The 20,672-nt window shown below is 42.9% G+C and overlaps 1 protein-coding gene across 1 annotated transcript in view; it reads left to right on the top strand.

Annotated features, from left to right (window-relative positions):
- LOC139757294 (uncharacterized) overlaps positions 1-20,672 on the top strand; it is a 517,589-nt gene that overhangs the window by 121,858 nt on the left and 375,059 nt on the right. Inside the window, exons 9-11 of the mRNA XM_071677667.1 lie at positions 13,841-14,378; positions 18,400-18,470; positions 18,814-20,538. Of these exons, the coding sequence (XP_071533768.1) occupies positions 13,841-14,378; positions 18,400-18,470; positions 18,814-20,538 (2,334 nt within the window). The remainder of the gene's footprint in view (positions 1-13,840; positions 14,379-18,399; positions 18,471-18,813; positions 20,539-20,672) is intronic.

Genomic DNA, 20,672 nt, shown 5'->3' with positions numbered 1-20,672 from the left:
TATTAATTTATTATTTATTTTGCTTTGTCGCTGTCTCCCACGTTAGCAAGGTAGCGCAAGGAAACAGACGAAAGAATGGCCCAACCCACCCACATACACACGTATATACATACACATCCACACACACAAATATACATACCTATACATCTCAGCGTATACATATATATACACACACAGACATATACATATATACACATGTACATAATTCATACTGTCTGCCTTTATTCATTCCCATTCCCAACCCGCCACACATGAAATAACTACCCCCTCTCCCCTCATGTGCGCGAGGTAGCGCTAGGAAAAGACAACAAAGGCCACATTCGCTCACACTCAGTCTCTAGCTGTCATGTAATAATGCACCAAAATCACAGCTCCCTTTCCACACCTAGGCCCCACAGAACTTTCCATGGTTTACCCCAGACGCTTCACATGCCCTGGTTCAATCCATTGACAGCACGTCGACCCCAGTATACCACGTCGTTCCAATTCACTCTATTCCTTGCACGCCTTTCACCCTCCTGCATGTTGAGGCACCGATTACTCAAAATCTTTTTCACTCCGTCTTACCACCTCCAGTTTGGTCTCCCACTTCTCCTAGTTCACTCCACCTCTGACACATATATCCTCTTGGTCAATCTTTCCTCACTCATTCTCTCCATGTGACCAAACCATTTCAGAACACCCTCTTCTGCTCTCTCAACCACACTCTTTTTATTACCACACATCTCTCTTACCCTCTTATTACTTATTCGATCAAACCACCTCACACCACATATTGTCCTCAAACATCTCATTTCCAGCACATCCACCCTCCTCCGCACAACTCTATCCATAGCCCATGCCTCGCAACCATATAACATTGTTGGAACCACTATTCCTTCAAACATACCCATTTTTGCTTTCCGAGATAATGTTCTCGACTTCCACACATATTCCCTCTATTTGTTCTAATGCATGCGTATATTATCATATATCTTTGCCCCCCTTTCTGAAAGCTATATAGTTGCAGCTCTTGCATGCATTCATGATACTCCCTCAGTTCTGCATGAAAAATTTGTCTTAGATTTTTCCTAATTTTATCAGTTTCATTTTGTGTCAAAGCCATACAAATTATTATATATACACATGTATTTATTCATACTTGCTTGCTTTCATCCATTCCCGGAATTACTCCGCCCCACAGGAAACAGTATCGCTATCCCCTGCTTCATCAAGGTAGTGCCAGAACAGACAAAAAAGGTCACATTCATTTACACCCAGTCTCTAGCTATCATGTGTAATGTACCAAAATCACAGCTCCCTTTCCACATCCACGCCCCACAGACCTTAACATGGTTTACCCCAGATGTTTCACATGCCCTGGCCCAGTCCATTGACAGCATGGCGACCCTGGTATACCATATAGTTCCACTTCACTCTGTTCCTTGCACGCCTCTCACCTTCCTGTATGTTCAGGCCCCAATTGCTCAAAATTTTTTTTCGTTCCTTTCCACCTCCAGTTTGGTGTCCCACTTCTTGTAGTGCTACTGTATGCAAAGGTGAGTAATGTAGCAGTTGAGGGAATAATTGGTGTACATGGGGTGTTCAGTGTTGTAAATGGAAATGGTGAAGAGCTTGTAGATTTATGTGCTGAAAAAGGACTGGTGATTGGGAATACCTGGTTTAAAAAGAGAGATATACATAAGTATATGTATGTAAGTAGGAGAGATGGCCAGAGAGCATTATTGGATTACTTGTTGATTGATAGGCCCGCAAAAGAGAGACTTTTGGATGTTGATGTGCTGAGAGGTGCAACCAGAGGGATGTACGTAGGGAAGTAGTGATGGCTTGCTCAAAAGATGCTTGTGGCATGAGAAACATGGGAGGTGGGCAGATTAGAAAGGGTAGTGAGTGGTGGGATGAAGAAGTAAGATTATTAGTGAAAGAGAAAAGAGAGGCATTTGGACGAGTTTTGCAGGGAAATAGTGCAAATGAGGGGGAGATGTATGAAAGAAAGAGGCAGGAGGTCAAGAGAAAGGTGCAAGAGGTGAAAAAGAGGGCAAATGAGAGTTGGGGTGTGAGAGTATCATTAAATTCTAGGGAGAATAAAAAGATGTTTTGGAAGGAGGTAGATAAAGTACATAAGACAAGAGAACAAATGGGAACATCAGTGAAAGGGGGCAAATGGGGAGGTGATGACAAGTAGTGGTGATGTGAGAAGGAGATGGAGTGAGTATTTTGAGGGTTTGTTGAATGTGTTAGATGATAGAGTGGCAGACATAGGGTGTTTTGGTCGATGTGGTGTGCAAAGTGAGAGGGTTAGGGAGAATGATTTGGTAAACAGAGAGGAGGTTAGTAAAAGCTTTGCATAAGATGAAAGCTGGCAAGGCAGTGGGTTTGGATGGTATTGCAGTGGAATTTATTAAAAATGGGGGTGACTGTGTTGTTGACTGGTTGGTAAGGTTATTTAATGTATGTGTGACTCGTGGTGAGGTGCCTGAGGATTGGCGGAATGCATGCATAGTGCCATTGTACAAAGGCAAAGGGGATGAGGGTGATTTCTCAAATTACAGAGGTGTAAGTTTGTTGAGTATTCCTGGGAAAGTATATGGGAGTGTACTGATTGAGAGGGTGAAAGCATGTACAGAACATCAGATTGGGGAAGAGCATTGTGGTTTCAGAAGTGGTAGAGGATGTGTGGATCAGGTGTTTGCTTTGAAAAATGTATATGAGAAATACTTAGAAAAGCAAATGGATTTGTACGTAGCATTTATGGATCTGGAGAAGGCATATGATGGAGATGCTCTGTGGAAGGTATTAAGAATATATGGTGCGGGAGGCAAGTTGCTAGAAGCTGTGAAAAGTTTTTTATCGAGGATGTAAGGCATGTGTACGAGTAGGAAGAGAGGAAAGTGATTGGTTCTCAGTGAATGTCAATTTGTGGTAGGGGTGTATGATGTCTCCATGGTTAATGGATGAGGTTGTTAGAGAGGTGAATGCAAGAGTTTTGGAAAGAGGGGCAAGTATGCCGTCTGTTGTGGATGAGAGAACTTGGGAAGTGAGTCAGTTGTTGTTGGCTGATGATACAGCGCTGGTGGCTGAAAGAAGAAAGCTGAGAGTAAATGTGAATAAGAGCAAGGTTATTAGGTACTGTAGGGTTGAGGGACAAATCAATTGGGAAGTAAGTTTGAATGGAGAAAAACTGGAGGAAGTGAAGTGTTTTAGATATCTGGGAGTGGATTTGGCAGCGGAAGTGAGTCACAGGATGGGGGAGGGGGCGAAAGTTCTGGGAGCATTGAAAAATGCGTGGAAGGCGAGAACATTATCTCGAAAAGCAAAAATGGGTATGTTTGAAGGAATAGTGGTTCCAATAATGTTATATGGTTGCGAGGCGTGGGCTATAGATAGAGTTGTGCGGAGGAGGGTGGATGTGCTGGAAATGAGATGTTTGAGGACAATATGTGGTGTGAGGTGGTTTGATCGAGTATGTAATGAAAGGGTAAGAGAGATGTATGGTAATAAAAAGAGTGTGGTTGAGAGAGCAGAAGAGGGTGTATTGAAATGGTTTGGTCACATGGAGAGAATGAGTGAGGAAAGATTGACAAAGAGGATATATGTGTTAGAAGTGGAGGGAACAGGGAGAAGTAGGAGACCAAATTGGAGGTGGAAGGATGGAGTGGAAAAGATTTTGAGCGATCGGAACCTGAACATACAGGAGGGTGAAAGGCGTGCAAAGAATAGAGTGAATTGGAACGATGTGGTATGCCGGGGTCGACATGCTGTCAATGGATTGAACCAGGGCATGTGAAGCATCTGGGGTAAACCATGGAAAGTTTTATTGGGTCTGGATGTGGAAAGGGAGCTATGGTTTGGGTGCATTATACATGACAGCTAGAGACTGAGTGTGAATGAATGTGGACTTTGTTGTCTTTTCCTAAAGCTACCCCATACGTATGCTGGGGGAGGGGGTTGTCATTTCATGTGTGGTGGGGTGGCGGTGGGAATGAATAAAGGCAGCAAGTATGAATTATGTACATGTGTATATATGTATATGTCTGTGTGTGTATATATATATATATATATATATATATATATATATATATATATATATATATATATATGTTGAAATGTATAGGTATGTATATGTGCATATGTGGACTTGTATGTATATACATGTGTATGTGGGTGGGTTGGGCCATTCTTTCATCTCTTTCCTTGTGCTACCTTGCCTGGATGTGGAAAGGGAGCTGTGGTTTGGGTGCATCATACATGACTGCTAGAGACTGAGTGTGAACGAATGTGGCCTTTGTTGTCTTTTCCTAGCGCTACCTTGTGCACATGCGGGGAGAGGGGTTGTCATTTCATGTGTGGCGGGGTGGCGATGGGAATGAATAAAGGCAGACAGTATCAATTATGTACATGTGTATATATTTATATGTCTGTGTGTCTGTGTATATGTATACCTTGAGATGTATGGGTATGTATATGTGTGTGTGTGTGTGGACGTGTATGTATACACGTGTTTATGTGAGTGGGTTGGGCCATTCTTTCGTCTGTTTCCTTGCTCTACGTAGCTAATCCGGGAGACAGTGACAAAGTATAATAAAAAAATATTTATTATTTATTTTGCTTTGTCGATGTCTCTAGCTGTCATGTATAATGCACTGAAACCACAGCTCCCTTTCCACATCCAGGCCTCACAGAACTTTCCATGGTTTATCCCAGATGCTTCACACACCCTGGTTCAATCCATTGACAGCATGTCGACCCTGGTATACCACATCATTCCAATTCACTCTATTCCTTGCGCGCCTTTCACCCTCCTGCATGCTCAGGCCTCGATCACTCAAAATATTTTTCACTCCATCTTTCCACCTCCAATTTGGTCTCCCACTTCTCATCGTTCCCTCCAACTCTGATACATATATCCTCTTGGTCAATCTTTCCTCACTCATTCTCTCCATGTGACCAAACCATTTCAAAACACCCTCTTCTGCTCTCTCAACCACACTCTTTTTATTACCACATATCTCTCTTACCCTATTACTACTTACTCGATCAAACCACCTCACACCACATATTGTCCTCAAACATCTCATTTCCAGCACATCCACCCTCCTCCGCACAACTCTATCTATAGCCCACACCTCGCAGCCATATAACATTGTTGGAACCACTATTCCCTCAAACATACTCATTTTTTCTTTCTGAGATAATGTTCTCGACTTCCACACATTCTTCAATGCTCCCAGAACTTTTGCCCCCTCCCCCCACCCTATGATTCACTTCCGCTTCCATGGTTCCATTCGCTGCCAAATCCACTCCCAGATATCTAAAACACTTCAATTCCTCCAGTTTTTCTCCATTCAAACTTACCTCCCAATTGACTCGTCCCTTAACCTTACAGTACCTAATAACCTTGCTCTTATTCACATTTACTCTCAGCTTTCTTCATTCACACATTTTAACAAACTCAGTCACCAGCTTCTTCAGTTTCTCACATGAATCAGCCACCAGTGCTGTATCATCAGCGAACAACAACTGACTCACTTCCCAAGCTCTCTCATCCACAACAGACGGCATACTTGCCCCTCTTTCCAAAACTCTTGCATTCACCTCCCTAACAGCCCCATCCATAAACAAATTAAACAACCATGGAGACATCACACACCCCTGCCGCAAACCAGTATTTACTGAGAATCAATCACTTTCCTCTCTTCATACACATACACAAGCCTTACATCCTCGATAAAAACTTTTCACTGCTTCTCACAACTTGCCCCCACACCATATATTCTTAATACCTTCCACAGAACTTCTATATTAACTCTCATCATATGCCTTCTCCAGATCCATAAATGCTACGTACAGATCCATTTGCTTTTCTAAGTATTTCTTACATACATTCTTCAAAGCAAACACCTGATCCACACATCCTCTACCACTTCTGAAACCACACTGCTCTTCCCCAATCTGATGCTCTGTACATGCCTTCACCCTCTCAATCAATACCCTCCCATATAATTTCTAAGGAATACTCAAACTTATACCTCTGTAATTTGAGCACTCACTCTTATCCCCTTTGCCTTTGTACAATGGCACTATGCAAGCATTCCACCAATCCTCATGCACCTCACCATGAGTCATGCATACATTAAATAACCTTAGCAACCAGTCAACAATACAGTCATCCCCTTTTTTAATAAATTCCACTGCAATACCATCCAAACCTGCTGCCTTGCCGGCTTTCATCTTCCACAAAGTTTTTACTACCTCTTCTCTGTTTACCAAATCATTCTCCCTAACCCTCTCACTTTGCACACCACCTCAACCAAAACACTCTATATCTGCCACTCAATCATCAAACACATTCAACAAACCTTCAAAATACTCACTCCATCTTCTCACATCACCACTACTTGTTATCACCTCCCCATTAGCCCCCTTTACTGAAGTTCCCATTTGTTTCCCTGTCTTGCGCACTTTATGAACCTCCTTCCAAAACATCTTTTTATTCTCCCTAAAATTTAATGGTACTCTCTCACCCCAACTCTCTTTGCCCTTTTTTTACCTCTTGCACCTTTCTCTTGACCTCCTGCCTCTTTCTTTTATACATCTCCCACTCATTTGCATTATTTCCCTGCAAAAGTCATCCAAACGCCTCTCTCTTCTCTTTTACTAATAATCTTACTTCTTCATCCCACCACTCGCTACCCTTTCTAATCTGCCCACCGCCCACGTTTCTCATGCCACGAGCATCTTTTGTGCAAGCCATCACTGCTTCCCAAAATACATCCCATTCTTCCCCCACTCCCCTTATGTCCTTTGTTTACACCTTTTTCCATTCTGTACTCAGTCTCTCCTGGTACTTCCTCACACAAGTCTCCTTCCCAAGCTGACTTACTCTCACCACTCTCTTCACCCCAACATTCTCTCTTCTTTTCTGAAAACCTCTACAAATCTTCACCTTTGCCTCCACAAGATAATGAACAGGCATCCCTCCAGTTGCACCTCTGAGCACATTAACATCCAGGAGTCTCTCTTTCACGCACCTATCAATTAACACGTAATCCAATTACGCTCTCTGGCCATCTCTTCTACTTACATACATATACTTATGTGTATCTCTCTTTTTAAACCAGGTATTCCCAATCACCAGTCCTTTTTCAGCACATAAATCTACAAGCTCTTCACCATTTCCATTTACAACACTGAACACCCCATGTACACCAATTATTCCCTCAACTGCTACATTACTCACCTTTGCATACAGTAGCACTACTCCTGAAACAGGAGTTGTGGGAGTATGTGATAGAGTGTAAGAAAGTAAATTCTAGATTGATATGGGTAAAACTGAAAGTTGATGGAGAGAGATGGGTGATTATTAGTGCATATGTACCTGGGCATGAGAAGAAAGATCATGAGAGGCAACTGTTTTTGGAGCAGCTGAATGAGTGTGTTAGTGGTTTTGATGCACAAGACCGGGTTATAGTGATGGGTGATTTGAATGCAAAGGTGAGTAATGTGGCAGTTGAGGGAATAATTGGTATACATGGGGTGTTCAGTGTTGTAAATGGAAATGGTGAATAGCTTGTAGATTTATGTGCTGAAAAAGGACTGGTGATTGGGAATACCTGGTTTAAAATGCGAGACATACATAAGTATACGTATGTAACTAGGAGAGATGGCCAGAGAGCATTATTAGATTATGTGTTGATTGATAGGCCCACGAAAGAGAGACTTTTGGATGTTAATGTGCTGAGAGGTGCAACTGGAGGGATGTCTGATCATTATCTTGTGGAAGCAAAGGTGAAGATTTGTATGGGTTTTCAGAAAAGAAGAGAGAAAGTTGGGGTGAAGAGAGTGATGAGAATAAGTGAGCTTGGGAAGGAGACTTGTGTGAGGAAGTACCAGGAGAGACTGAGTACAGAATGGAAAAAGGTGAGAACAAAGGAGTAAGGGGGGGGGGGGGGGGGAGTGGGGGAGGACTGGGATGTATTTAGGGAAGCAGTGATGGCTTGCACAAAAGATGCTTGTGGCATGAGAAGCGTGGGAGGTGGGTTGATTAGAAAGGGTAGTGAGTGGTGGGATGAAGAAGTAAGATTATTAGTGAAAGAGAAGAGAGAGGCATTTGAATGATTTTTGCAGGGAAAAAATTCAAATGAGTGGGAGATGTATTAAAGAAAGAGGCAGGAGGTCAAGAGAAAGGTGCAAGAGGTGAAAAAGAGGGCAAATGAGAGTTGGGGTGAGAGAGTATCATTAAATTTTAGGGAGAATAAAAAGATGTTTTGGAAGGAGGTAAATAAAGTGCGTAAGACAAGGGAGCAAATGGGAACTTCAGTGAAGGGGGCTAATGGGGAGGTGATAACAAGTAGTGGTGATGTGAGAAGGAGATGGAGTGAGTATTTTGAAGGTTTGTTGAATGTGTTTGATGATAGAGTGGCAGATATAGGGTGTTTTGGTCGAGGTGGTGTACAAGGTGAGAGGGTTAGGGAAAATGATTAGGTAAACAGAGAAGAGGTAGTAAAAGCTTTGCAGAAGATGAAAGCCGACAAGGTAGCAGGTTTGGATGGTATTGCAGTGGAATTTATTAAAAAAGGGGGTGACTGTATTGTTGACTGGTTGGTAAGGTTATTTAATGTGTGTATGATTCATGGTGAGGTGCCTGAGGATTGGCGGAATGCTTGCATAGTGCCATTGTACAAAGGCAAAGGGGATAAGAGTGAGTGCTCAAATTACAGAGGTATAAGTTTGAGTATTCCTTAGAAATTATATGGGAGGGTATTGATTGAGAGGGTGAAGGCATGTACAGAGCATCAGATTGGGGAAGAGCAGTGTGGTTTCAGAAGTGGTAGAGGATGTGTGGATCAGGTGTTTGCTTTGAAGAATGTATGTGAGAAATACTTAGAAAAGCAAATGGATTTGTATGTAGCATTTATGGATCTGGAGAAGGCATATGATATTTTATCGAGGATGTAAGGCATGTGTACGTGTAGGAAGAGAGGAAAGTGATTGGTTCTCAGTGAATGTAGGTTTGCGGCAGGGGTGTGTGATGTTTCCATGGTTGTTTAATTTGTTTATGGATGGGGTTGTTAGGGAGGTGAATGTAAGAGTTTTGGAAAGAGGAGCAAGTATGCAGTTTGTTGTGGATGAGAGAGCGTGGGAAGTGAGTCAGTTGTTGTTCGCTGATGATACAGCGCTGGTGGCTAATTCATGTGAGAAACTGCAGAAGCTGGTGACTGAGTTTGGTAAAGTGTGTGAAAGAAGAAAGTTAAGAGTAAATGTGAATAAGAGCAAGGTTATTAGGTACTGTAGGGTTGAGGGTCAAGTCAATTGGGAGGTAAGTTTGAATGGAGAAAAACTGGAGGAAGTAAAGTGTTTTAGATACCTGGGAGTGGATCTGGCAGCGGATGGAACCATGGAAGCGGAAGTAAATCATAGGGTGGGGGAGGGGGGTGAAAGTTCTGGGAGCCATGAAGAATGTGTGGAAGTTGAGAACATTATCTTGGAAAGCAGAAATGGGTATGTTTGAAGGAATAGTGGTTCCAACAATGTTGTATGGTTGCGAGGCGTGGACTATGGATAGAGTTGTGCGGAGGAGGGTGGATGTGCTGGAAATAAGATGTTTGAGGACAGTGTGTGGTGTGAGGTGGTTTGATCGAGTAAGTAATAATAGGATAAGAGAGATGTGTGGAAATAAAAAGAGCATGGTTGAGAGAGCAGAAGAGGGTGTTCTGAAATGGTTTGGGCACATGGAGGGAATGAGTGAGGAAAGATTGACCAAGAGGATATATGTTTTGGAGGTGGAGGGAACGAGGAGAAGTGGGAGACCAAATTGGAGGTGGAAAGATGGAGTGAAAAAGATTTTGAGTGATCGGGGCCTGAACATGCAGGATGGTGAAAGGCAGGCAAGGAATAGAGTGAATTGGATCAATGTGGTATATGGGGGTCGACGTGCTGTCAGTGGATTGAATCAGGGCATGTGAAGCGTCTGGGGTAAACCATGGAAAGTTCTGTGGTGCCTGGATGTGGAAAGGGAGCTGTGGTTTCGGGCATTATTGCATGACAGCTAGAGACTGAGTGTGAACGAATGTGGCCTTTGTTGTCTTTTCCTAGCACTACCTCGCACACATGAGGGGGGAGGGGGATGTTATTCCATGTGTGGCAAGATGGCGATGGGAATGAATAAAGGCAGACAGTATGAATTATGTACATGTGTATATATGTATATGTCTGTGTGTGTATATATGTGTACATTGAGATGTGTAGGTATGTATATTTGCGTGTGTGGACGTGTATGTATATACATGTGTATGGGTGTGGGTTGGGCCATTTCTTTCATCTGTTTCCTTGCGCTACCTCGCAAACGCGGGAGACAGCGACAAAGCAAAATAAAAAAAAAAAATATTGGTGATTTGAATGCAAAGGTGATTAATGTGGCAGTTGAGAGTATAATTGGTGTACCTGGGGTGTTCTGTGTTGTAAACAGGAATGAACTGGTGATTGGGAATGCCTGGTTTAAAAAGAGAGATATGCATAAGTATGCGTATGTGAATAGGGGAGAAGGCCAGAGGATGTTATTGGATTAAGTGTTAATTGATAGGCGTGTGAAAGAGAGACTTGGATGTTAAGGTGCTGAGAGGAGCAGCTAGAGGGATGTCTGATCACTATCTTGTGGAGGCGAAGGTGAAGATTTGTTTAGGTTTCCAGAAAAGAAGAGAGAATGTTAGGGAGAAGAGAGTGGTGAGAGCAAGTGAGCTTGGAAAGGAGACTTTTGTGAGGAAGTACTAGGAGAGATTGAGTGCAGAATGGCAAAAGGTGAGAGCAAATGACGTAAGGGTAGTGGGTGAGGAATGGGATGTATTTAGGCAAGTGGTGATGGCTTGCTCAAAAGATGCATGTGGCATGAGAAAGGTGGGAGGGGGGCAAATTAGAAAGGGTAGTGAATGGTGGGATGAAGCAGTAAGATTGTTAGTGAAAGAGGAGAGAGAGGTGTTTGGATGATTTTTGCAGGGAATTAGTGGAAACGATTGGGAGATGTATAAAAGAAAGCAGCAGGAAGTCAAGGGAAAGGTGCAAGAGGTGAAAAAGAGGGCAAATGAGAGTTGGGGTGAGAGAGTATCATTAAACTTTAGGGAGTATAAGATGTTTTGTTAGGAGATAGATAAAGTGCGTAAGATAAGAGAACAAATGGAAACATAAGTAAAAGGGCTAAAGTGAGAAGGAGATGGAGTGAATATCTTGAAGGTTTGTTGAATGTGTTTGACAATAGAGTGGCAGATACAGTGTGTTTTGGTTGGGGTGGTGTGCAAAATGAGAGGGCCAGGGAAAATGGTTTGGTAAACAGAGAAGAGGCAGTAAAAGCTTTGCGGAAGATGAAAGCCAGCAAGGCGGCAAGTTTGGATGGTATTGCAGTGAAATTTATTACAAAAGGGGATGACTGTGTAGTTGATTGGTTGGTAAGGATATTCAATGTATGGATAGATCACAGTGAAGTACTTAAGGATTGGCGGAATGCATACATAGTGCCGTTGTACAAAGGAAAATGGAATAAAGGTGAGTGTTCAAAATACGCAGGCATAAGTTTGTTGAGTATTCCTGGGAAATTGTATGGGAGGGTATTGACTGAGAGGGTAAAGGCATGTACAGAGCATCAGACTGGGGAAGAGCAGTGTGGTTTCAGAAATGGTAGAGGATGTGTGGATCAAGTGTTTGCTTTGAAGAATGTATATGATAAATACTTAGAAAAGCAGATAGATTTGTATGTAGCATTTACGGATCTGGAGAAGGCATATGATAAGGTGGATAGAGATGCTTAGTGGAGGGTTTTAAGAGTATATGGCAGTGAAAAGTTTTTGCCCAGGATGTAAGCCATGTGTATGAGTAGGAAGAGAGGAAAGTGATTGGTTCCCAGTGAATGTTGGTTTGCGGCAGGGGTGCGTGATGTCTCCATGGTTGTTTAATTTGTTTATGGATTGGATGGTTAGGCAGGTGAATGCAAGAATTTTGGAGAGAAGGGCAAGTATGCAGTCTGTTGTGGATGAGAGGACTTGGGAAGTGAGTCAGTTGTTCGCTGATGATACAGCGTTGGTGGCTGATTCAGGTGAGAAACTACAGAAGTTGGTGACTGAACTTGGTAAAGTGTGTGAAAGAAGGACGTTGAGAGTAAATATGAAGAAGAGCAAGGTTATTGGGTTCAGCACGGTTGAGAGACAAGTTAACTGGGAGGTAAGATTGAATGGAGAAAAACTGGAGGAAGTGAAGTGTTTTAGATATCTGGGAGTGGACTTAGCAGCGGATGGAGCCATGGAAGCAGTAGTGAGTCACAGGGTGGGTGAGGGGGCAAAGGCTTTGGGAGTGTTGAAGAATGTGTGGAAGGTGAGAACGTTATCTCGGAGAGGATAAATGGGTATGTTCGAAGGAGTAGTGGTTCCAGCAATGTTATATGGTTGCGAGGCATGGGCTATAGATAGGGTTGTTCGGAGGAGGATGGATGTGTTGGAAATGAAGTGTTTGAGGACAATCTGTGGTGTGAGGTGGTTCGATCGAGTAAGTAATGAAAGGGTAAGAGAGACGTGTAATAATATAAAGAGTGTGGTTGAGAGAGCAGAAGAGGGTGTGTTGAAATAGTTTGAACACATGGAGAGAATGAGTGAGGAAAGATTGACAAAGAGGATATATATGTTAGAGGTGGAGGGAAGAAAGAGGAGCAGGAGACCAAATTGGAGGTGGAAGGATGGAGTGAAAAAGATTTTGAGCGATCGGGGCCTGAACATACAAGAAGGTGAAAGGCATGCAAGGAATAGAGGGAATTGGAACAATGTGGTATACTGGGGTTGACGTGGTGTCAGTGGATTGACCCAGGGCATGTGAAGCATCTGGGGTAAACCACGAAAAGGTTTACCCCACAAGTCTCCTTTCTAAGCTCACTTACTCTCACCACTCCATTCTACCCAACATTCTCTCTTCTTTTTTATAGACCTCTACTAATCTTCACCTTCGCCTCCACAAGATAGTGATCAGACATCCCTCCAGCTGCCCCTCTCAGCACATTAACATCCAAAAGTCTCTTTTGCATGCCTGTCAGTTAACACGTAGTCCAATAATGCCTTTTGACTGTCTGTCCTACTCACATACATATGCTTATGTATATCTCTCTTTTTAAACCAGGTATTCCCAATCACCAGTCCTTTTTCAGCACACAAGTCCACAAGCTCTTCACCATTTCCATTTACTACACTGAACCACTCATATACTTCAGTTATACCCTCATCTGCCACATTACTTGCCTTCACATTTAAATCACCCATCACTGTAACTTGGTTTCGTGAATCAGAGCTGCTAACACACTCACTCAGCTGCTCCCAGAACACTCCCCTGATTACTGTGTGGCCGTTGGCAACGCAAGGGTGGGCTGATTTGATAACTGTTATTTTCCCTACAGTTAAAGCTTTAGATGTCTCTACCTTCTCTTGTCTTTCCCAGTAACTGTGATCTGGCTCATTTTAAAAGACAGGTGTTTCACTTCTTCCAAAATTAATAGATACTTTCCCTTGTCTTTTCTTTTTCCCTTTCATAATCCTCTATATATTTCAACTAAGGCCTGGCCTTGATGCCAACTTGTGTCTGTGACTTGAGCCTTCAACATAAAATAAAGAATCTTCTCTGGAGACGAGAGAATACCATTTACTGCAAAAATGGTGATAGGTAATGGGGTAATGCATCATATGGTATTTTTTCATTTTTATCATTCTTGCATTTTGTATTTTCTTAGTAGAACATATCCTTTTAGTATTTTTACAATACTGTATTTCTGTTTGAGTGAAAATTGGTAGCTTGTTAATGATGACCAATTATTCAGGTAAAAATGGGGATGATACTTGAAGAAGATGAGCGGTCAGTAGCAAAGATGATACAGACACAAATCCATAATCTTCAAAGGGAACGGGAGGAACGACGCAAGAAAGACCTAATGGAGAAAGAGAAACAGCAGTTAGAGGAACAGCAGCAGATACAGCAGCAGCAACTGCAGCAGCAACAACAGCTACAGCAGCAGCAGTTGCAGCAACAGCAGTTGCAACCACAGCAGCAGCAACAGCCATCCTTGCAAACACAGACTTCAGTCCAGCAACAGTCATCTGTACAACAGCAAGCACCGCCAGTACAGCCATCTCAACAACCTAATCAAGTTGAGCAGCAGCAGCAGCAGCAATCTCAGTCAGCTCAGCAACAACAGCAGCAGCAGCAGCAGCAACAACAACAACAACAACAACAACAACAACAACAACAACAACAACAGCCAGGTCCTCAACAGCAGCAGCAACCACCACAGCAACCAGCCACTCAGCAAGATCCCCAGCAACAGATAGTGGGGGATACCCTTGCTCCAGATCAGCAAGGTGCTTATCTCTATTGTAGTTTAGGATTTTCATTAATCCTTTATATAACCCAAATCTTTAATGTGCATGTAACTGCAGTATATTTTGTTTCATATGAAAATATCAGATGCTGAAGTTTTTCTAACTTAAGAGTATATTTTCATGTAAACATGCAAACCCTTCTCTGTTCTTTCTTTTGGAAAATTGAAAATGGGAGGGGAGGATTTCCAGCCCCCTGCTTCCTAGTCACCTCCTATGACACGCAGGGAATACGTGGGAATTATTCTTTTTTCCCCTATCCCAGCGATTTATTATTTATTTATTATACTTAATTGGGGATGAGAGAGCTTGGGAAGTGAGTCAGTTGTTGTTCGCTGATGATACAGCGCTGGTGGCTGATTCATGTGAGAAACTGCAGAAGCTGGTGACTGAGTTTGGTAAAGTGTGTGAAAGAAGAAAGTTAAGAGTAAATGTGAATAAGAGCAAGGTTATTAGGTACAGTAGGGTTGAGGGTCAAGTCAATTGGGAGGTGAGTTTGAATGGAGAAAAACTGGAGGAAGTAAAGTGTTTTAGATATCTGGGAGTGGATCTGGCAGCGGATGGAACCATGGAAGCGGAAGTGGATCATAGGGTGGGGGAGGGGGGGAAAATTCTGGGAGCCTTGAAGAATGTGTGGAAGTCGAGAACATTATCTCGGAAAGCAAAAATGAGTATGTTTGAAGGAATAGTGGTTCCAACAATGTTGTATGGTTGCGAGGCGTGGGCTATGGATAGAGTTGTGCGCAGGAGGATGGATGTGCTGGAAATGAGATGTTTGAGGACAATGTGTGGTGTGAGGTGGTTTGATCGAGTAAGTAATGTAAGGGTAAGAGAGATGTGTGGAAATAAAAAGAGCGTGGTTGAGAGAGCAGAAGAGGGTGTTTTGAAATGGTTTGGGCACATGGAGAGAATGAGTGAGGAAAGATTGACCAATAGGATATATGTGTCGGAGGTGGAGGGAACGAGGAGAAGAGGGAGACCAAATTGGAGGTGGAAAGATGGAGTGAAAAAGATTTTGTGTGATCGGGGCCTGAACATGCAGGAGGGTGAAAGGAGGGCAAGGAATAGAGTGAATTGGAGCGATGTGGTATACCGGGGTTGACGTGCTGTCAGTGGATTAAATCGGGGCATGTGAAGCGTCTGGGGTAAACCATGGAAAGCTGTGTAGGTATGTATATTTTGCGTGTGTGGACGTATGTATATACAGGTGTATGGGGGTGGGTTGGGCCATTTCTTTCGTCTGTTTCCTTGCGCTACCTCGCAAACGCGGGAGACAGTGGCAAAAAAAAAAAAAAAAAAACGCTGTTTCCCACATCAGCAAGGTAGTGCAAGGAAACAGATGAAGAATGGCCCATCCACTCATATTTACACACATATATATATGTACATAAATGCCCATGCATGCGTATATACATACATATCTTTTTGTCTTTTCCTGGTGCTACCTCGCTTGAGGGGGGGATGCTATTTCATGTGTGGTGGGGTGGCAACGGGAATGGATGAAGGCAGCAGGCATGAATATGTACATGCGTATATATGTATATGTATGTATGCGTTGAAATGTATATGTATGTATATGTGCTTGTATGGGTGTTTATGGATATACATGTGTATGTGGGTAGGTTGGGCCATTCCTCGTCTGTTTCCTTGCTGACGCGGGAGATGTCGATTAAGTATGATAATAACATATCAACATATACATATGTATATATACATAAACATACACAGACACAAACTTATATACACATGTACATATTCATAATTGCTTGCCTTCATCCATTCCTGTCACTATCCTGCCACACAGGAAATGGCCTCTACCTCCTGCTCCAGGAAGTTGGTGCCAGGAAAACAGACAAAAAAAGGCCACATCTCCTCACACTCAGTCCCTAGCTGTCATGTAATGCACTGAAACCACAGCTCCCTATCCAGATCCAGTCCCCTCAGACTTTTCCATGGTTTACTCCAGACGTTTCACATGCCCTGGTTCAGTCCATTGACATCTCATCGACCTCGGCATACCACACTGTTCCACTTCACTTTATTCCTTGCATGCCTCTCACCCTCCTGTATTTTTTACTACATCCTTCCACCTCTAATTTGGTCTTCTGCTACTCTTTGTTCCCTTCACCTCTGACACATATATCCTCTTTGTCAATCTTTCCTCACTCATTCTCTCCATATGTCCAGACCATTTCAACACCCTATCTTCTGCTCTCTCAACCAATCTCTTTTTATTTCCACGCATCTCTCTTACCCTTTCATTACTTACTCGATCAAACCACCTCTTAACCCATATTGTCTTCAAACATTTCATTTCCAACACATCCACCTTCCTCCATACAACCCTATCTATAGCCTGTACCCCACAACCATATAACATTGTTGGAACTACTATTCCTTCAGACATATCCATTTTTGCTCCGAGATAACGTTCTTTCCTTCCACACATTCTTCATTGCTCCCAGAACCTTCGCCCCCTCCCCCACCCTGTGACTCACTTCTGCTTCCATGGTTCCATCTGCTGCTAAGTCCATTCCCAGGTATCTAAAACACTTCACTTCCTCCAGTTTTTCTCCATTCAAACTTACCTTCTGATTAACTTGTCCTTCAACCCTAATGAACCTAATAACCTTTATTCTCAACTTTCTTCTTTCACACACTTTACCAAACTCAGTCACCAACTTCTGCAGTTTCTCACCCGAACCAGCCCCCAGCGCTTCATTGCACATGACAGCCAGAGACTGAATGTGAACGAATGTGGCTTTTGTTGTCTTTTCCTAGCGTTACGTCGCATGCAAGGGGGGGGGGGGGTGCTGTTTTTCATGTGTGGCAGGGTGGCGACAGGAATGGATGAAGGCAGCAAGTATGAATATGTACAAGTGTGTATATGTATTATCCCTGGGGATGGGGAGAAAGAATACTTTCCACGTATTCCCTGCGCGTCGTAGAAGGCGACTAAAAGGGAAGGGAGCGGGGAACTGGAAATCTTCCCCTCTCATTTTTTTTTTTTTTTTTTTTAATTTTCCAAAGGAAGGAACAGAGAAGGGGGCCGGGTGAGGATGTTTCCTCAGAGGCCTAGTCCTCTGTTCCTCTGTTCTTAACGCTACCTCGCCGAGGCGGGAAATGGTGAATAGTATGAAAGAAAAAGAAAGTGTATATGTATATGTCTATGTATGTATACATTGAAATGTATAAGTATGTATATGTGCGTGTGTAGGCATTTATGTATATACATATGTATGTGGGTGGGTTGGGCCATTCTTTCGTCTGTTTCCTAGTGCTACCTCGCTAACGCGGGAGACAGCGTTGTCTTCTTTCACTCTGTTTTTATACTGCATTAGCCTATTTTTTCTTATTTGACTCAGTGTTTGTGCTTACTCTCCATAGTCCTGATGACTCAAGTAGTATCATTTTTATAATGTATGTAGAAGGTACAACTGCATTTTCAGTAAAAAAGAATACTGTATAGACTTGTATGGTAGTTGACATGTGTTCATTGACTTGTGCATAAATTTTGAATATGATACACTGCAATAAGTGGCATGCAATTAGCAACTAAGTTCTCTCTCTCAGATCTTTTTGATTTATTTTTTTTTTTTTTTTTTTTTTTCATACTATTCGCTATTTCCCGCGATAGCGAGGTAGCGTTTAGAACAGAGGACTGGGCCTTTGGGGGAATATCCTCACCTGGACCTCTTCTCTGTTCCTTCTTTTGGAAAATTAAAAAAAAAAAAAAAAAACGAGAGGGGAGGATTTCCAGCCCCCCCGCTCCCTTCCCTTTTAGTCGCCTTCTACATATTTATTCCATTTAACACTTGCAAATACTCTTCGTATGAGCATGGTTTTTGAGCACATTTGTTCTGTAGTAAAAATCGAAGTGACCCATAGCGGTTTTATTTCTTCTGTAATTTTATATGTGAAATTATATGATTAAGAACTGAGGATAATATTTTGATTTATGTTTACTTATATTTCCATGTATACAAGCTTTTGTTCTTTATAGGAGATGGAGTACGAGAATCAGGTTACTATACTTTAACTTCAGGAAGTGAAAGTCAGCAAACATTTACTCAGGTATGTCTCATTTGTGGTCGTATTTCTGCTTCAGTTCAGGGATTTCAGGAGCTTTAAAGTTTACTTTATTCCTTTTTGTCAATGCATGATTATTTTTATACATCTGTTTTATGCATTTTGGAAACTTCGTTTATTAATATACCAGGATCTTGGTTATTTATGATAAGTTTTAGGCAGTAATAAAAATGATACTTATCAAGTCATTGGAGAGTGAACTTAGAAAGTTGATATGTTTGTTCATTTTGATGAAGACTGAGGTAGAAACTTTAGTAAATGGTACACATTTCAAAAAGAAATCAATGAAGAATGATGTATGTTAGCTTTTGGCCTTTTTTTTTTTCAGGATGGGCAATACTTTGCGGGAAACTATGGGTATGGGAACTACCAAAGTAGTTCCTCGCAGTTCCAACCAGTAAGTGCTGGTTTTCAGCAACCTCAGTACCAACAGACTCCCTCTGGTGGTACTTCAGTTTCTCAAAGTTACTTGCCCACCTCAGGATACCAGACAGTATCACAGCAACCCTCTCAGCAGCCTACTCAGCAGCCATCACAGCAACCTCCACAACAGCAGGTAGATCAGCAGCAGCAGCAGCAGCAGCAACAACAACAACAACAACAACAACAACAACAACAACAACAGCAACAACAACAACAACAACAACAACAACCAGAATATTATAGTCACATAAATTCGCAGGTTCCAGTTGGAAGTGGAACTTCAGTAATGACATCACAGCACCAAATGGCTATGCCACAACCCCAGGTACTTGCTTCACAGGGAGTTCTTATTGGTGCATCTCCTGTAGTTATGGCTTCTCAGCCAATGGTAGCCATGAGCCATCCTCTGGTTATGGCCACAGGCCCCATGGTGGTACCATCCATGCCAACAGTGGCTATGTCACAACATATAACTCAGCCAGTGGTATCAGTGATGTCCCAGCTTCCTGGTGTAGCATCACAGCCACCACCTTTGTCCTCTCAGCCTTTAGTACTTCCTCCTCAGCCTTCAGCCCTTCTATCACAACCATCTGTGGTACCATCACAGCCAGCTGTCCTCTCATCACAGCCACAGGCTCTTTCTTCCCAGACAACTGTTTTGCCCCCACACTCCCCAGCAATACATCCTCAGCAAGCAGGAAGTACACCACAAATGGTTATGGTGTCTGAAACATCAGGGGCTATACCTCAGCTCAGAATTGCACCACAACCAGTAGTATCATCACAGTCACTTGTGGTGTCTCAACCAGGTATAGCTTCACAACCAGTGGCAGCATCACAGGCAGTGGCAGTATCACAGCCAGCAGTAGCTTCACAGCCGATGATTGCCTCGCAGCCACTTGTAGCATCACAGCCACTGGCTGCTCAACCAGCAGTGGTTGCTTCTCAGTCAATTGTTGCTCCACAGCCAGTGGTTGCTTCACAGCCAGTGGTTGCCTCACAAGCAGTGGTTGTTTCACAGCCAGTGGTATCATCAAAAGCTGCGATAGCTTCACAACCACAGCTAATAGCGCAGTCATCTGCAGATGCTGTTGAAGTACCTACTGTAAGTCATACAGAGTCATTAGTCCCTCCTAGTGTGAGTAGGCCAGATGTAATGGCATCACAGGGTAGCTCATCTGAGGTGGAGCAAACAGTAGCTCCACTGTCAGGCATTGTACTATCTCAGTCATCAGCCATCATAGGTCAGTCATTGGCAGGAGCAGTATCTGTACCTGAATCTACTTCAGTTCTATCTAGCAGCAGTATATCCTCACAGTCTGCTGGAATACCGATCTACTCAGGAGTATCACAGCATGTTTCACTTTCAACCAGTCAGCCATCTATAACCCTCCCACAGGTTACATCATCTCAAGGGTTGATGCCTTCTCAGTCCAATGTAACACTTACACAGCAGGGAGCATCAGCATTACAAGTTGGAGGTCTCCTGTCTCAGTCTGAAGTAGTAGCAACACAGCCTGCAGTACTACAGTGTCAGCCATCAGTGGTGCCATCTCTTCCTGGAGTCGTGTCATCAATAACACCACCTGGGGCACCATCATCATCTACCATAGCCAGTGATACAAGCCAGGTGCTGTTTCCTATGCTGCAACCACATCCCAGTTATCCTCATCACCCTAACATGGTGTATTCTGCAGCCACCCAAGTTAAACAGTTTGATCCTAAGTTTGCACCCCCTCTGATGCAACCACTATCCTTCAGTAA

The sequence above is a fragment of the Panulirus ornatus genome, chromosome 2, assembly GCF_036320965.1.
Source record: "Panulirus ornatus isolate Po-2019 chromosome 2, ASM3632096v1, whole genome shotgun sequence".
NCBI lineage: Eukaryota > Metazoa > Arthropoda > Malacostraca > Decapoda > Palinuridae > Panulirus > Panulirus ornatus.
The sequence above is the reverse complement of the archived record's forward strand: the minus strand, read 5'-3'. Positions and strand labels throughout refer to the sequence as shown.